The following is a 13964-nucleotide window of genomic DNA, read 5'->3' as shown; positions in this document are numbered from 1 at the left end:
TCTCTATGGAGCAGTTAGACAGTGTAACCCATCTCTATAGAACAGTTAGACAGTGTAACTCATCTCTAAGGAACAGTAACACAGTTACGCTGTGTACTTCACTGGTGTATTTCGGTCGGTTTGTTTGTTATGGTATAAAATGTTTTTTGACGTGATTACAAATAGTTAATGTATTTAATTTTTATTTTTTTAAAAATCACAGCCTGATGAATGCGTTTTTTGCCATGTTTGTATACTACATGTCAAATAAAGCGATAAACTGTTGTGATCTGTGCATAACGAGAAATGCTGTACTGACAGCAGGAAAATCGTTTTTGTTTTACAACTTTTTGTTTTGGTTGTAGCACACAAATTCTCTAACTGCTGATTTGACCTGCGAGTTTTTACATAGCCTTTCTACAGATAGATACATGCTTGTGTAATACAAATATATAAGTCAGCGTGTTAATTACTCCTACAGACATGTTTGTTAGCGCGTGATAAATATAACAGTAGATCGGTATGTGCTCAGTACACGTAAGAACCTGTATACATATTAGCAGAAGCTGGAATACAGCCACGTCTTCAAGAGTATCATTTCGTCTTACCTAAAACCTCAACATTCTGTGCAATGAAGTATACAGCATACATCCCGACCCTATTTGTTAGTACATGAAGTGCTCCGTTTACTATCAGCACTTTACATATTTATACAATACTGTTACAAAATGCTGTATAATATTTTCCGAAATTGAAATTTTTAATTTCTTACCTTCGCTATTTTGGAAAGCCGAAATCAAATATTACAGTGTTTGTTTTGCCTGGCTGATAAACAGTCTATATAGTTTGTGTACCGACGGAACGCCACAAACATGCATCATATTATAGCATGCAGCAGACAAGATGTTGATAACATACCGTAACTACATGTACAAAGGTAGCTGGACAAACGCTTAGTCAGCTTACAAAATGTACACCAGTACGGACGGTCAGACAGAGTACAGTTCTACAGACAATTAGTCACCTTAAGTCTGTGTGGATTGTTAATCACGTCTGTACGGACGATAACTCAGTATATTACAAAAAGTCAGATTACATTGATTGGTAACGATATATACGAGACAAATGGATAAGTATATTTCTTACAAAGAATGGTTGTCTGTTTCATGGGAAACGTACCTACAATGATTAAATGATTACTCACTGCAATAACATTACATAATATACCGGTGGATGTTTCAAAGCAAAAGATTCAAAGTTTCAACATAACAAGAAATTTTCCGTTATAAATAAGCTTGAATCATTTTTTCTGATTAACAGTTGAATGTAACTTTTATGTCTAAAGTCAATTTTATTTTATAGATAAATGAACTTTTGATATAACAAATTTCTTTGTGATTCAACTTTTAATATCTAAAGCGATTTTATTGGAAATTCATTATGATCCCAATATGATGGGGGAGCTACACGTTCTTTTATTAAGTTTCTTTTGACATTTTTTTTATATGATATATGTACATTTGTTTGATGTGAGACAATAATTGTTTTCCCTTTGTTTCAGGGACAACAGAACTGGAATATCCAGATGTTGTGGTGTAAGTATTTAATATTTTTTCCTGTTATTCTCACGATTTACCGTCATCATTACCCCAGGGGTTACGTTCACTTTATCATAACCCCAGGGGTCACGTTCACTTTATCATTACCCCAGGGGTTACGTTCACTTTATCATTACCCCAGGGGTTACGTTCACTTTATCATTACCCCAGGGGTTACGTTCACTTTATCATTACCCCAGGGGTTACGTTCACTTTATCATTACCCCAGGGGTTACGTTCACTTTATCATTACCCCAGGGGTTACGGTCACTTTGTCATTACCCCAGGGGTTACGTTCACTTTATCATTACCCCAGGGGTTACGTTCACTTTAAATTGATAAAATGGTAGAAATCATATCTAGGGTTCCGATTCTACAATTCTCATAATTAGAAATAAAAGAGGAAGATACGCGGAAAACTCTAAATGGACTTAGTAATTGTAATTCCACCACCTACTCTCTCATTGTCATTCCACCACCTACTCTCTCATTGTCATACCACCACATTCTCTCTCAATGTCATTCCACCACCTACTCTCTCATTGTCATTCCACCACCTACTATCTCATTGTCATTCAACCACCTACTCTCTCATTGTCATTCTATCACATTCTCTCTCATTGTCATTCCATCACCTTCTCTCTCATTGTCATACCACCACCTACTCTCTCATTGTAATTCCACCACCTACTCTCTCATTGTCATACCATCACATTCACCGTCATTGTCATTCCACCACATTCTTTCTCATTTCCCGTGTCATGTAGTTTCTACATTTCCGTCAATGCCTGCCGCAGTATCCTATCAGTTCCGTATTAGAGCCGGATGTATTCCCACCAGGGTGTATTATGGTAGCTCCTTCCTGTTTCTGACCCCCAGTATAACCCACCCAGTATAGCGGTTCGTCTTCATTATGTCAAGTAACCGACGTTTTATCTTTCGTCTCACAGTAAAAGCTATGTTGCCCGTGTGTCTGTGCACAATAAGGGATTCTTTCCGTCAGTAATCTGCAGACATGACAAATGCAGTGTCTTTCGTGTGAGTTACTGTTGGTGCCCTTACAACTGTCGACTGTTTCATCCCGGGCGAACTGCCAGACTACCAGATAAATTCTTATCACATAATATGACCTGGTATCCTACAAGCGTATTTTCTGAATGCCATTTGTTTTGATTCTTGTTTGAATAAACTTTAAGACAAAGTCGGATTGTTTAGAAATGTAGCGAACTAGGCGATAATAAAGAAAACTGATCAATTAATGCAGTTTAGAATTTCGATGTGGAGTCCCGCGGTGAACGATGTGATGAATGCAGATATTTCAGTGCAATTGTCAGCAGGCTGTCGAGCTTAGTAACATGGAACTACTGAGGATAGTGAGACCATAAGCGCTTTTTACACAATAATGTTTTTGAGTTTTATCGGTGACTATCAACTGGACGTAGATACATGCAAAGCTGTATGTACCATTTAGCATTCAAATTCTGCAAAATCTTAAAATATGGTCACTCATAAAAAGAACGGATCCTTTATTACAGCCTAACAAGCACGTGCTGACTGAGTTTCGGAATAATTATTATGTTGGAATTTAATAAAGTTATCTTCGAAATACCTCACGAATAGATCGTGTGCTACGAAATGAAAACGCCTTGAAATATAAATATAAACTTCAAATATATCTGTTTGAGTTGTTACTTAACATGCTACTGATGCATGTATAATTTAGATACACCTACGCATGCTACTAGTGCATATCTGATTTAGATACATTTATGCATTCTGCTAATGCATGTCTGATTTAGATGCACCTACATGTATGCATGCTACTAATGCATGTCCGGTTATGATACAGATATACATGCTACTACTGAATGCTTCTAATGCATGTCTGGTTTCGATACACATATACTACTAATGCATGTCTGGTTATGATACAGATATACATGCTACTACTGAATGCTTCTAATGCATGTCTGGTTTCGATACACATATACTACTAATGCATGTCTGGTTATGATACAGATATACATGCTACTACTGAATGCTTCTAATGCATGTCTGATTATGATACACGTATGCTACTAATGCATGTCTGGTTTCGATACACTATACTACTAATGCATGTCTAATATAGATACACGAATAAATGCTTTTAATACATGTCTAATACAATACACGTAGGATACTAATACATGTCTAATACAATACACGTAGGGTACTAATACATGTCTGATTTCGATACACGTATGAATACATGTCTGATGAGATAATGTAAATTACTAATGCATGTCTGATTAGATACACGTACGTTAGTAATGCATGTCTGATTAGATACACGTACGTTAGTAATGCATGTCTGATTAGATACACGTACGTTAGTAATGCATGTCTGATTAGATACACGTACGTTAGTAATGCATGTCTGATTAGATACACGTACGTTAGTAATGCATGTCTGATTTATATACACGTATAATATTTTATTTGGTTGCACGTACCAAGTGGATTTGCATTTTGTATTACTGATGATGTGTTTGATACGCCGACTTTGTACTTTGTATTACTGATGACGTGTTTGATACGCCGACTTTGTACTTTGTATTACTGATGACGTGTTTGATACGCCGACTTTGTACTTTGTATTACTGATGACGTGTTTGATACGCCGACTTTGTACTTTGTATTACTGATGACGTGTTTGATACGCCGACTTTGTACTTTGTATTACTGATGACGTGTTTGATACGCCGACTTTGTACTTTGTGTTACTGATGACGTGTTTGATACACCGACTTTGTACTTTGTATTACTTGTTATGCATTGTGTACACAAATTTTATATTTTGTCATCAGGCAATATGTCGTGCACACTAACCGTGATCCTTGTATTTTCAGGCGATGTGGTCATGTTGTACGCGAGGGTTTTGGTCCTGGTGTAAAACCAAAATATGTCCAACTCATGACCGGTTCAACAACGAAGATCACAAGAAGGACGGTGTTGTCGAGGAGGAGATTGTCGCCATTACGCCGTTAAATGCTATAGAGTTGGGGGCATCGCCTGCCAGTGCGAACACATCTGGATCGTTTACAAACGACAGTGGGATCGGTTTCGATCTAGACTTTCCAGAAGCAGATGAACAAACACCAGACGAATACAGAAATACTCCCTGGATACAACGAAGAAGTTTATTGGTTGACAATGACTTTGATTTTAATTGGTCACATCTCTGACCAGTGAGCGACATTTGTGTAGTAAACTTATCAATCAATCAATCAATCAATCAACTTGTATTTTGTTTTAAGAAGCAATTTCCATTTCAATTCGAGCATGCAATGGTCTAAATGAGATGAAGATGCAGTAATTGTCGTTTTGTTACAAATGAGCGCCTTTATCCACAAGGAACAGTTGCAAGAGGTAAACTTCGATGCAAAAAACAGCATATCGTGTGATAAGGGAGATCACTCTGGTAAACTTTTCAGACAATTATTAAGCAATATAAGACAAAGTTGTCGTTACCAGTTTGCTGAAGATTTCATATCATTGACCTTTTTACACACCTCATATCATCATGTGGCCTTGGTGACGCAGTACTATTCAGTAACCAGAATACGTTTGTATTTGCTAATACAGTTGTTTTACACGTTATAAACTACATTGATATGTAGATGTATGTATTTAATCATGTAATTATTATTTATATTTTGTGCTGTTTACCTAGGATATGTGTTCTGGTTTTGTTGTGATATTCATGTCCTCACACACACTGACTGAACTATTTATGTTGACATTTCTGAATGAAGTCAGTTAGATGTAATTTATTCTGTTTATATAAGAAACCTATTTTGTGTTTGTTTCGTTTTTATTTTGCCGTTTTTATCATCGTAAAGACTTATTACAGAACTGTCAATCGCCTGTCAATCATTGATGAAGTCCAACATAGTTTATATTTACTCCTCATACGTTTCTTAGAAACACACTTAAACTTTAAGATATCTCCATTTCCAAAACAACATGTGCGTAAAGCTATTTATCTTGTATAGGAAATTAGAAAGATGACACAAACACTTCAGAATCTTCGGCAGTGTGAGGTATGAGTTCTACCCACAAAAGCATACTTTTTATTTGTTATTTCCATCACTCGTTCACAATGCGTTCCATGCCGAGGACAATATGTCGTCTTTAAAATAGTTCTCCATTTATCATAAAAAGTTATACAATGTTAACATTCTTAAGATTTTCAAGAAAGGACCAAAATAACATATAACACCTATGGCGCCACAAGACTTGGCTATAATACATCTTAGTTTGCCCAGTAAGATTGTTACCAGTATTATTTATGTAGTCGGTGAATCCTATTGTGTCATCGTCGTTTGTCATTATAAAATAAATCATGTTTTACAGATTAACAAGTGTTTTGTTGAATTTGTACATTTTCAATATTGGAATGGATCAATACAACAACAAAGTGTTATCTTGTGAATCGTACAATGAAAACGGGATACTCTTAGAAACAACACACCAAATGTTTGTTTGCTGCTTACAAGAATTGCTAGAATACTTAACTTATGAAAACTACTCAATGGAGATCTGGTGTTCACACATTCATGTAAACATTTACAAAATTATTTATATAAATAGATTTCAGTCAAGGAGCACCATGGTTGTATATTGCGATCTTTATACAATTCTTACTTCAGCCTTAGCAACCGCCATCACTGTGTGATTTTGCATATATAAGCATATACATAATTTTAGTTTTACACCCATATGTATACGATCAACACTCTTTTAGAAAAAAGTTATATGGTAACCATTACAGGAACCAAGCACGGAGACCGTTCGGAACAGTGTCAGTTAGAAACACGTGCAACTCCCTGCGTGCCGTGGCCACGAGGTCGGCCCTCATGTGTTGTGTTGGCGTCAGTGCACAGTTGTCAAATATGTCATCTGTCAGCTTCTCTATCGCAACTTCCAATTCCGTTTCTTTTTCACAATATTGCATGCCTTTTCTCCAAATGTCTTTATCTATTTTCTTTTGATTTGGAACATCTTTTCCATTATCTGAATATTTCTTAAGCAATTTTACTGCCACCCAATTTTCACCTTGAATACAGAGATCGATTGCTGTTTGTCCTTCAAGATCAGCCCTGTCTATTTTCGCGCCAAATCGCTGAAGCATTGTAATTTGCACAAGAAGAGACTGATTTAATTTTGGCGCAGTGCAAATAACGTATCCCTGAACAACAACTGCCTTCGGGAGACGCGATGCAACAAGATGCAGTGGTGTACGTCCAGCTTTGTCTTGTACATTAACATTAGCTCCTAAATTAACAAGTTTTTGAAGAGCAAAATACTCCTCCAAAGAAGGCAGTTGACCAGAACCTCGAGGTATTGATCGGTGTAATGTCTAATACGATACGAACTCCCTGTTGATCTAGTTGGTAATTTCGTTCTAGAAGCAGCATAATACTTGCTTTTTCCAGTTCGTTTATTCCATCGTCCAGCTCCCTGGGCTCGAAAACACTGTCCTCGGATGTAAGTAGATGAAGAGGTGTTTTTCCAGACCGGTCCTTGGTATTAAGCATGGCGCCATGATCAACCAAACATTCCATCAATGGTATGTTATAGTTCCATGCTGCAAAATGGAGAGCGGACATTCCATGAGAATCACGCGAGTGGACGTTTGCACCTCGAATCAACAACCACTTCGTCATACCTGTCAAATTACGGCGACTGGCTAACAACAATGGTGACATTCCATAGCGGTCTTCTCTCAGGTCGATCATCGCACGATTTGACAGCAGCAACTCACATGTCGACTTCCGATTTGATGAGCATGCCCAGGCAAATGCGGTGAGTCCAACACTGTCAGCTGTGTTGACGAGTGCGCCGCTCTGGAGGAGTATTCTCACAGCTTTATTATCTCCACGCTCGCTAGCCACCATCAAAGGTGTAGTTCCAACGAAAAAGCCAACGTAGTTCTTCTCGAAGTTGTCAAAGCATTGTAGTATCTTTGGTCCGTCCTTGATTTGCAGGTTGACATCACCTTTGTGCTTTGCCAGATGTGATAACTCCTTTATATCGCCGGTGAATGCCGCTCTATGTATTTCGGGTACAGTAAACGCCCTCTTTTGCCAACCTGGAAAGATAGCCACACATTGTAATCATTACAATAACTGAAGGGGCAGATATGAACAAAAACAAAACAAAACAAAAAAACAAAAAAATAAAGTTTTGTACTGACATTTAACCTTCACGGAACAGTAAGCTATCAAAACGAGGGGACGCGGTGGCCGAGTGGTTAAGGTGTACCGACACTTTATCACTAGCCCTCCACCACTGGGTTGCGAGTTCGAAACCTACGTGGGGCAGTTGCCAGGTACTGACCGTAGGCCGGTGGTTTTTCTCCGGGTACTCCGGCTTTCCTCCACCTCCAAAACCTGGCACGTCCTTAAATGACCCTGGCTGTTAATAGGACGTTAAACAAAAACAAACAAACAAACCATCAAAACGAGGCGTTCTTACAGTTTGAAATGAGATACGTTCCTTCATTTGGAAGGAAAATTGAAATGATTGATCAAAACGTCTTCAGACGCCTTAAACTCATTATTATTCATTTCCACCTCTGAAGTATATCATGTGACAATACTATAGTAACCCTAAAAAGTCTGGAAAAATATAATGCGTGCGCACTCTTTGAGCTTCTCTCTTATTTCCTTATAAACCATATTTTGTCAGGGTTTCCTGAACCACTAATTGGCAATCGGGACTCATTATTTGAATCCCATTCTAGAATTTAAAATAATAGGTTTGTTCTGACATTTTTTGATTCGTTGATTGCGACAATATGACAATATGACATAACTCTCATTGTATGTTACCCCTCCAACAGACATCCGTCTGAAAGTGCGGTTCTATTAGGATAAATGAACACTCGGCATTTGAGGACTGAATCTTGATTTGGTCGTTTTCATGGGGTCATGAATTGAGTTGCTCTTGAGACAAATTTAATGAACTGCGAAGCAGTTCATGTTGAATTTGTCTCAAGAGCAACTCAATTCATGACCCCATGAAATCGACCAAATCAAGATTCAATCCTTATATTTCAATTGTTGTTGTTTTTTTCGAATAAAAAAGTCGGTCTAGATATTGATGTCTCGAAGCTTGTGCAAGTCCAATTGCGGAAAAGCCCTTGGAGTTCCGGATTGTGTCGGTCGAGTAAAATAGTCCGCAATTTTAGGATTGAAAATAGCATTATTTTGTCAAAATAGAAGTATCTAGCATATCTGGTCTTTCATAGAATACAAGAATATATTATAAATTTGATAATTTTAATAATTATTCCATGTTTATAACAACAATGTAGAAAAAGTGAAATCGTTCCGCAGAAGGATTTTAACCATGTATTCATACGCACTGATCAGTGTTAATCTGGTCAAATTCATGAGCAAATGAAACAGATTAAGTTTGGTAGTTTCATTGAGTCAAACTTGAGTAGAAATTGAAATATTTATGTTTGAACGAGGTAGATACCTGGTTCAAGGGTGACGTCATTGCCCTGATACAGTTTAAGCCGATACAGGTCGTTGAATAACATGACGTCATCAGCATCGTCCTTCAGGAGTTTGTAATCCTCAACTTCCAGTCGCCCGGACGGATCCTCCATCTTCAGTATCTTCTTTGTCTTCAGAGGAAAATATTTCAAATGAATCAACACAGATGAGAAAGTATATGCCAGCCGATAGGTAATGTTATTATGTCAGTATCACTGAAAGCGCAATGACATCCATATTCAATGATAACACATCATACTTATATGTAAGTGATACATGCAAATGTTTTTAACACATTCATAGTTAAATGTAACTATATTTCCGGCGTTACATTACTATAAAAATTATTACATTTATACCATACTATTAAAATAGAGCAAGGTTATTTTAAAAGATAAATATCACATGATTTTATCATGTTTGATACAATAATGTTTTCTTTTCTTTCTTTTTTTTTAGTCCTCTTCGCGTCTTTATGAAGTTCATGTTTTATGAATGTGTGAATTTTATTTATATAATATGATATAAATAACATCAGTGTAGATGTATTTTATGTGATATAAATGACAACAGTGTAGAGGTATTTTATGTGATATAAATGACAACAGTGTTGATGTATATAATATGATATAAATAACATCAGTGTAGATGTATATAATGTGATATAAATGACCTCAGTGTAGATGTATATAATGTGATATAAATGACATCAGTGTAGATGTATATAGTGTTATATAAATGACATCAGTGTAGATGTATACTAGTTTTATATAAATGACATCAGTGTAGATGTATACTAGTTTTATATAAATGACATCAGTGTAGATGTATATAATGTGATATAAATGACACCAGTGTTGATGTATATAATGTGATATAAATGACACCAGTGTTGATGTATATAATGTGATATAAATGACACCAGTGTAGATGTATATAATGTGATATAAATGACAACAGTGTAGATGTATATAATGTGATATAAATGACAACAGTGTAGATGTATATAATGTGATATAAATGACATCAGTGTAGATGTATATAATGTGATCTAATGACAACAGTGTAGATGTATATAATGTGATATAAATGACCAACAGTGTAGATGTATATAATGTTGATATAAAATGACATCAGTTGTAGATGTATATAATGTGATAAAATGACAACAGTGTAGATGTATATAATGTGATATAAATGACAACAGTGTAGATGTATATAATGTGATATAAAATGACATCAGTGTAGATGTATATAATGTGATATAAATGACAACAGTGTAGATGTATATAATGTGATATAAATGACATCAGTGTAGATGTATATAATGTGATATAAATGACAACAGTGTAGATGTATATAATGTGATATAAATGACATCAGTGTAGATGTATATAATGTGATATAAATGACCTCAGTGTAGATGTATACTAGTTTTATATAAATGACACCAGTGTAGATGTATATAGTGTTATTAAGTGACATCAGTGTAGATGTTTATAGTCTTATAAAAGTGACCTCGATATACATTGGGCGAGATTGATCAACCAGCTGTATATTATCCATATAGCAGTTACCTTTTTTAACAGCAATACATTAAAAACGGAAAACGTAAGTACATATTATACCAGCCGTCACGTTTTACTTGATTGGTTACTGATTAGCATTAGTTATGACGGAAAGTTTAGGATGACATGTGTTAAGAAAGCATCCACTTACCTTAGTTTAGAGTTAGGTGTGTGTCTGGAGGATACTAACGTATAACGCGTTAAAGTACGGTAATGTATGCTGGCCTGAATATGGCGGTGGCTCTCATAGCAAAGTAAGATAAACATGTACCTGTACAGCGGTTTTCTCGTAATGATGTAAAACAGTACTGCTTATACTGTTTAACCCAGGGCAAACATACGCGTGGTAAATATATATACTCTATATATGTTTTAAATAAAGGTGACACGCAACACTGCCTCGATGTCCCTTTCTTGCTAAGGTGTAATCTATGTCATCCTTAATTCCTTATAACAATGGTGCACGTTACAGGTACACACAATGAATAGTATCCTTTATAGCTATATAATTGAGTTTTGTTTGACTGTAACACGAGACGTTCAGAATCCAGAAGTGTGCTGGAATGCCATTTTATGACCAACACATGATCAAGTGAAGGAGTCTGATTTCAAATGATACGTGATGGTGGTGGTGGAGACAACGGATATTAGCGGCCTGTACATATAAATATATGTATGTATGTATGTAACTAATTAAAATGCAAGCATTTTACCTTAAGCTAAATTAGGTAGTGCACGCCGTTAATCAACCTGACAAAGATATACACGTCACATTTGGACTCGTAATAACCTTCTTACAAAAAGTATTTAACATAAAGGTACACAACAACAGCCGTGAGAATCCCCTGCCTTCGTCATCCTAGCGACCAACCCCAATAACACAGATACCTCGAGTTTACAATGAAATATGAGGATCTAATCAGTGTATCTTTTAATTCGGTATTCATTTATTAGTTCACTGTAAGCTACACTATATAAAGAAACTTTGGCGTCACACTGTTCATCTATTCACAACCAGTGTGTCAAATCCTATCTGGCATTTCACTATTAATGTATATTATAATGTTATATATCAATCTCTCATCTGGATTCCTTGTCTTACACGAGACACGCTGTGACAGTTTCTAATAATTTAGGTAGCAGATATACCTGTGTACTGGGGATACAGGTTCCAGTAGAAGGCTGGAGAGACTGCTCGTGTTTTAAAAATAATAATAGTTGTTTCTTACTTAAACCTTACCTTATGTTAAGTACGTATATGTTTTAACACAGAGACATACGTATACACAGAGACATACGTATACACAGAGACATACGTATACACAGAGACATACGTATACACAGAGACATACGTATACACAGAGACATACGTATACACAGAGACATACGTATACACAGAGACATACGTCTACACATGCATTATTATTTTTTCTCCTGAAGAACGTACCCAGAAGCTGCTAAGCGACAGAGTCCGGATTCACGGTGTTACATACACTTGTACTCTTTGCCATTTCGTACTTCGAACATTGATGACGTCCTTGGTTCTTACTTCCAGCTCATGTCTTTCAGTTTAAACTCCGATCATGTGCACTTCACACTCCGGTACCATGTTAATCTCCCAGCCACAGTCCTACTGTGTGTCCTCACTCCGTACTAGCGGCAGGCGACTGACGTTTTTATATTATCATTTATCATATGTCTCCACACACGTGTATAAATAACTCAAGTGGTGACATAGGTTGATTTAATCAAGTACGTAAACGTAATGTACACAGTTGTTAAATATAAAACAGAAAAATGTGTTCACAGGTAGAAATCTTATATGATAAGGAAGTTTTCGTCTTTATTAAGCATTCCAATTTTACCATTATCGGTATCTCAAGATCACAACAGAAATCTGCATTAGATGGTAATACTGTATTAGTAGATCTGTTCCTGTGTATATATCGTCAGTTTGGATACCAGATACCGACGTACCAAAGACTTAGAGGCACAGTTTAGAAGATGAGTAGGGTATGAAGCGGCACAAGCTGACAAGTATGTAGTGGTACACTGTACCAGCTCACAAGTATGTTGTGGTCACTGTACCAACTGACAAGTATTGAAATATAATAAATTATTTTAAAATTTAGTTAAAGATATATATCAGATTTTATATCTAAAAATATTCCTAGATCTGTATTTCTATATAACACATTTGCCCTTTGGCACCAACTCTGTTTACCTGTTGACGTAGTTGATCTGATATTAATGGTACATGTTGTACATGGTTATCTAATATTGTCTCAGGCTATATGACAGCCGTCTTCCGTATTATCATGTATCAATCAATCATATATACTCATACCTAGGACTTAGGACTATAAAAGATTAGATGTTACTATTTTATACAGTCGGTTTCCAGGGAGCCATGACTGGACACTAAGTCCTGGGTTGGGCTTTCGCCCGGGACAGGCCAGTACCGATACATGTACAGATGTATACCTATGTATGCTATATGTATGTATGATGCACGTATACTTTAATAAAAGTACCATCCAAGTAAGAAGACTCATTATAGTATAGTATGTAGTGGTACACTGTACCAGTTGACAAGTATGTAGTGGTACACTGTACCAGCTGACAAGTGTGTAGTGGTCACTGTACCAGCTCACAAGTATGTAGTGGTCACTGTACCAGTTGACAAGTATGTAGTGGTCACTGTACCAACTGACAAGTATGTAGTGGTACACTGTACCAGCTCACAAGTATGTAGTGGTCACTGTACCAGTTGACAAGTATGTAGTGGTCACTGTACCAGTTGACAAGTATGTAGTGGTCACTGTACCAGTTGACAAGTATGTAGTGGTCACTGTACCAACTGACAAGTATGTAGTGGTCACTGTACCAGCTCACAAGTATGTAGTGGTCACTGTACCAGCTGACAAGTATGTAGTGGTCACTGTACCAGCTCACAAGAATGTAGTGGTCACTGTACCAACTGACAAGTATGTAGTGGTACACTGTACCAACTGACAAGTATGTAGTGGTACACTGTACCAACTGACAAGTATGTAGTGGTACACTGTACCAGTTGACAAGTATGTAGTGGTACACTGTACCAACTGACAAGTATGTAGTGGTACACTGTACCAACTGACAAGTATGTAGTGGTACACTGTACCAGTTGACAAGTATGTAGTGGTACACTGTACCAACTGACAAGTATGTAGTGGTACACTGTACCAACTGACAAGTATGTAGTGGTACACTGTACCAACTGACAAGTA

General features: G+C 36.6%; 2 protein-coding genes across 5 annotated transcripts in view; one reads left to right on the top strand and one right to left on the bottom strand.

Annotated features, from left to right (window-relative positions):
• Nucleotides 1–5248, top strand: part of LOC117324230 — a 42908-nt gene extending 37660 nt beyond the window's left edge. For all 3 annotated transcript variants that reach the window (XM_033879981.1, XM_033879982.1, XM_033879983.1), the window contains 2 exons: nt 1541–1574; nt 4469–5248. In XM_033879981.1, coding sequence (XP_033735872.1) covers nt 1541–1574; nt 4469–4804 — 370 coding nt within the window. In that variant the 3' untranslated portion in view covers nt 4805–5248. The remainder of the gene's footprint in view (nt 1–1540; nt 1575–4468) is intronic.
• A 992-nt stretch (nt 5249–6240) lies between these two features.
• LOC117324232 (putative ankyrin repeat protein RF_0381) lies at nt 6241–12360 on the bottom strand. 2 transcript variants are annotated; one of them, XM_033879984.1, is made up of 3 exons: nt 12143–12360; nt 9108–9258; nt 6241–7713 (listed from the first exon to the last, which is right to left on the bottom strand). In XM_033879984.1, exons 2-3 carry the CDS (start codon nt 9238–9240, stop codon nt 6902–6904), a joined length of 945 nt encoding a protein of 314 aa, XP_033735875.1. In that variant the 5' UTR covers nt 9241–9258; nt 12143–12360; the 3' UTR covers nt 6241–6901. The 2 variants fall into 2 exon arrangements, with proteins under 2 accessions (XP_033735875.1, XP_033735876.1); XM_033879985.1 differs by lacking the exon at nt 12143–12360 and adding an exon at nt 10847–10959.
• Nucleotides 12361–13964: the final 1604 nt, after the last annotated feature.

This window comes from Pecten maximus, chromosome 3 (genome assembly GCF_902652985.1).
Source record: "Pecten maximus chromosome 3, xPecMax1.1, whole genome shotgun sequence".
In the NCBI taxonomy this organism is placed as follows: Eukaryota; Metazoa; Mollusca; class Bivalvia; order Pectinida; family Pectinidae; genus Pecten; species Pecten maximus.
The sequence above is the reverse complement of the archived record's forward strand: the minus strand, read 5'-3'. Positions and strand labels throughout refer to the sequence as shown.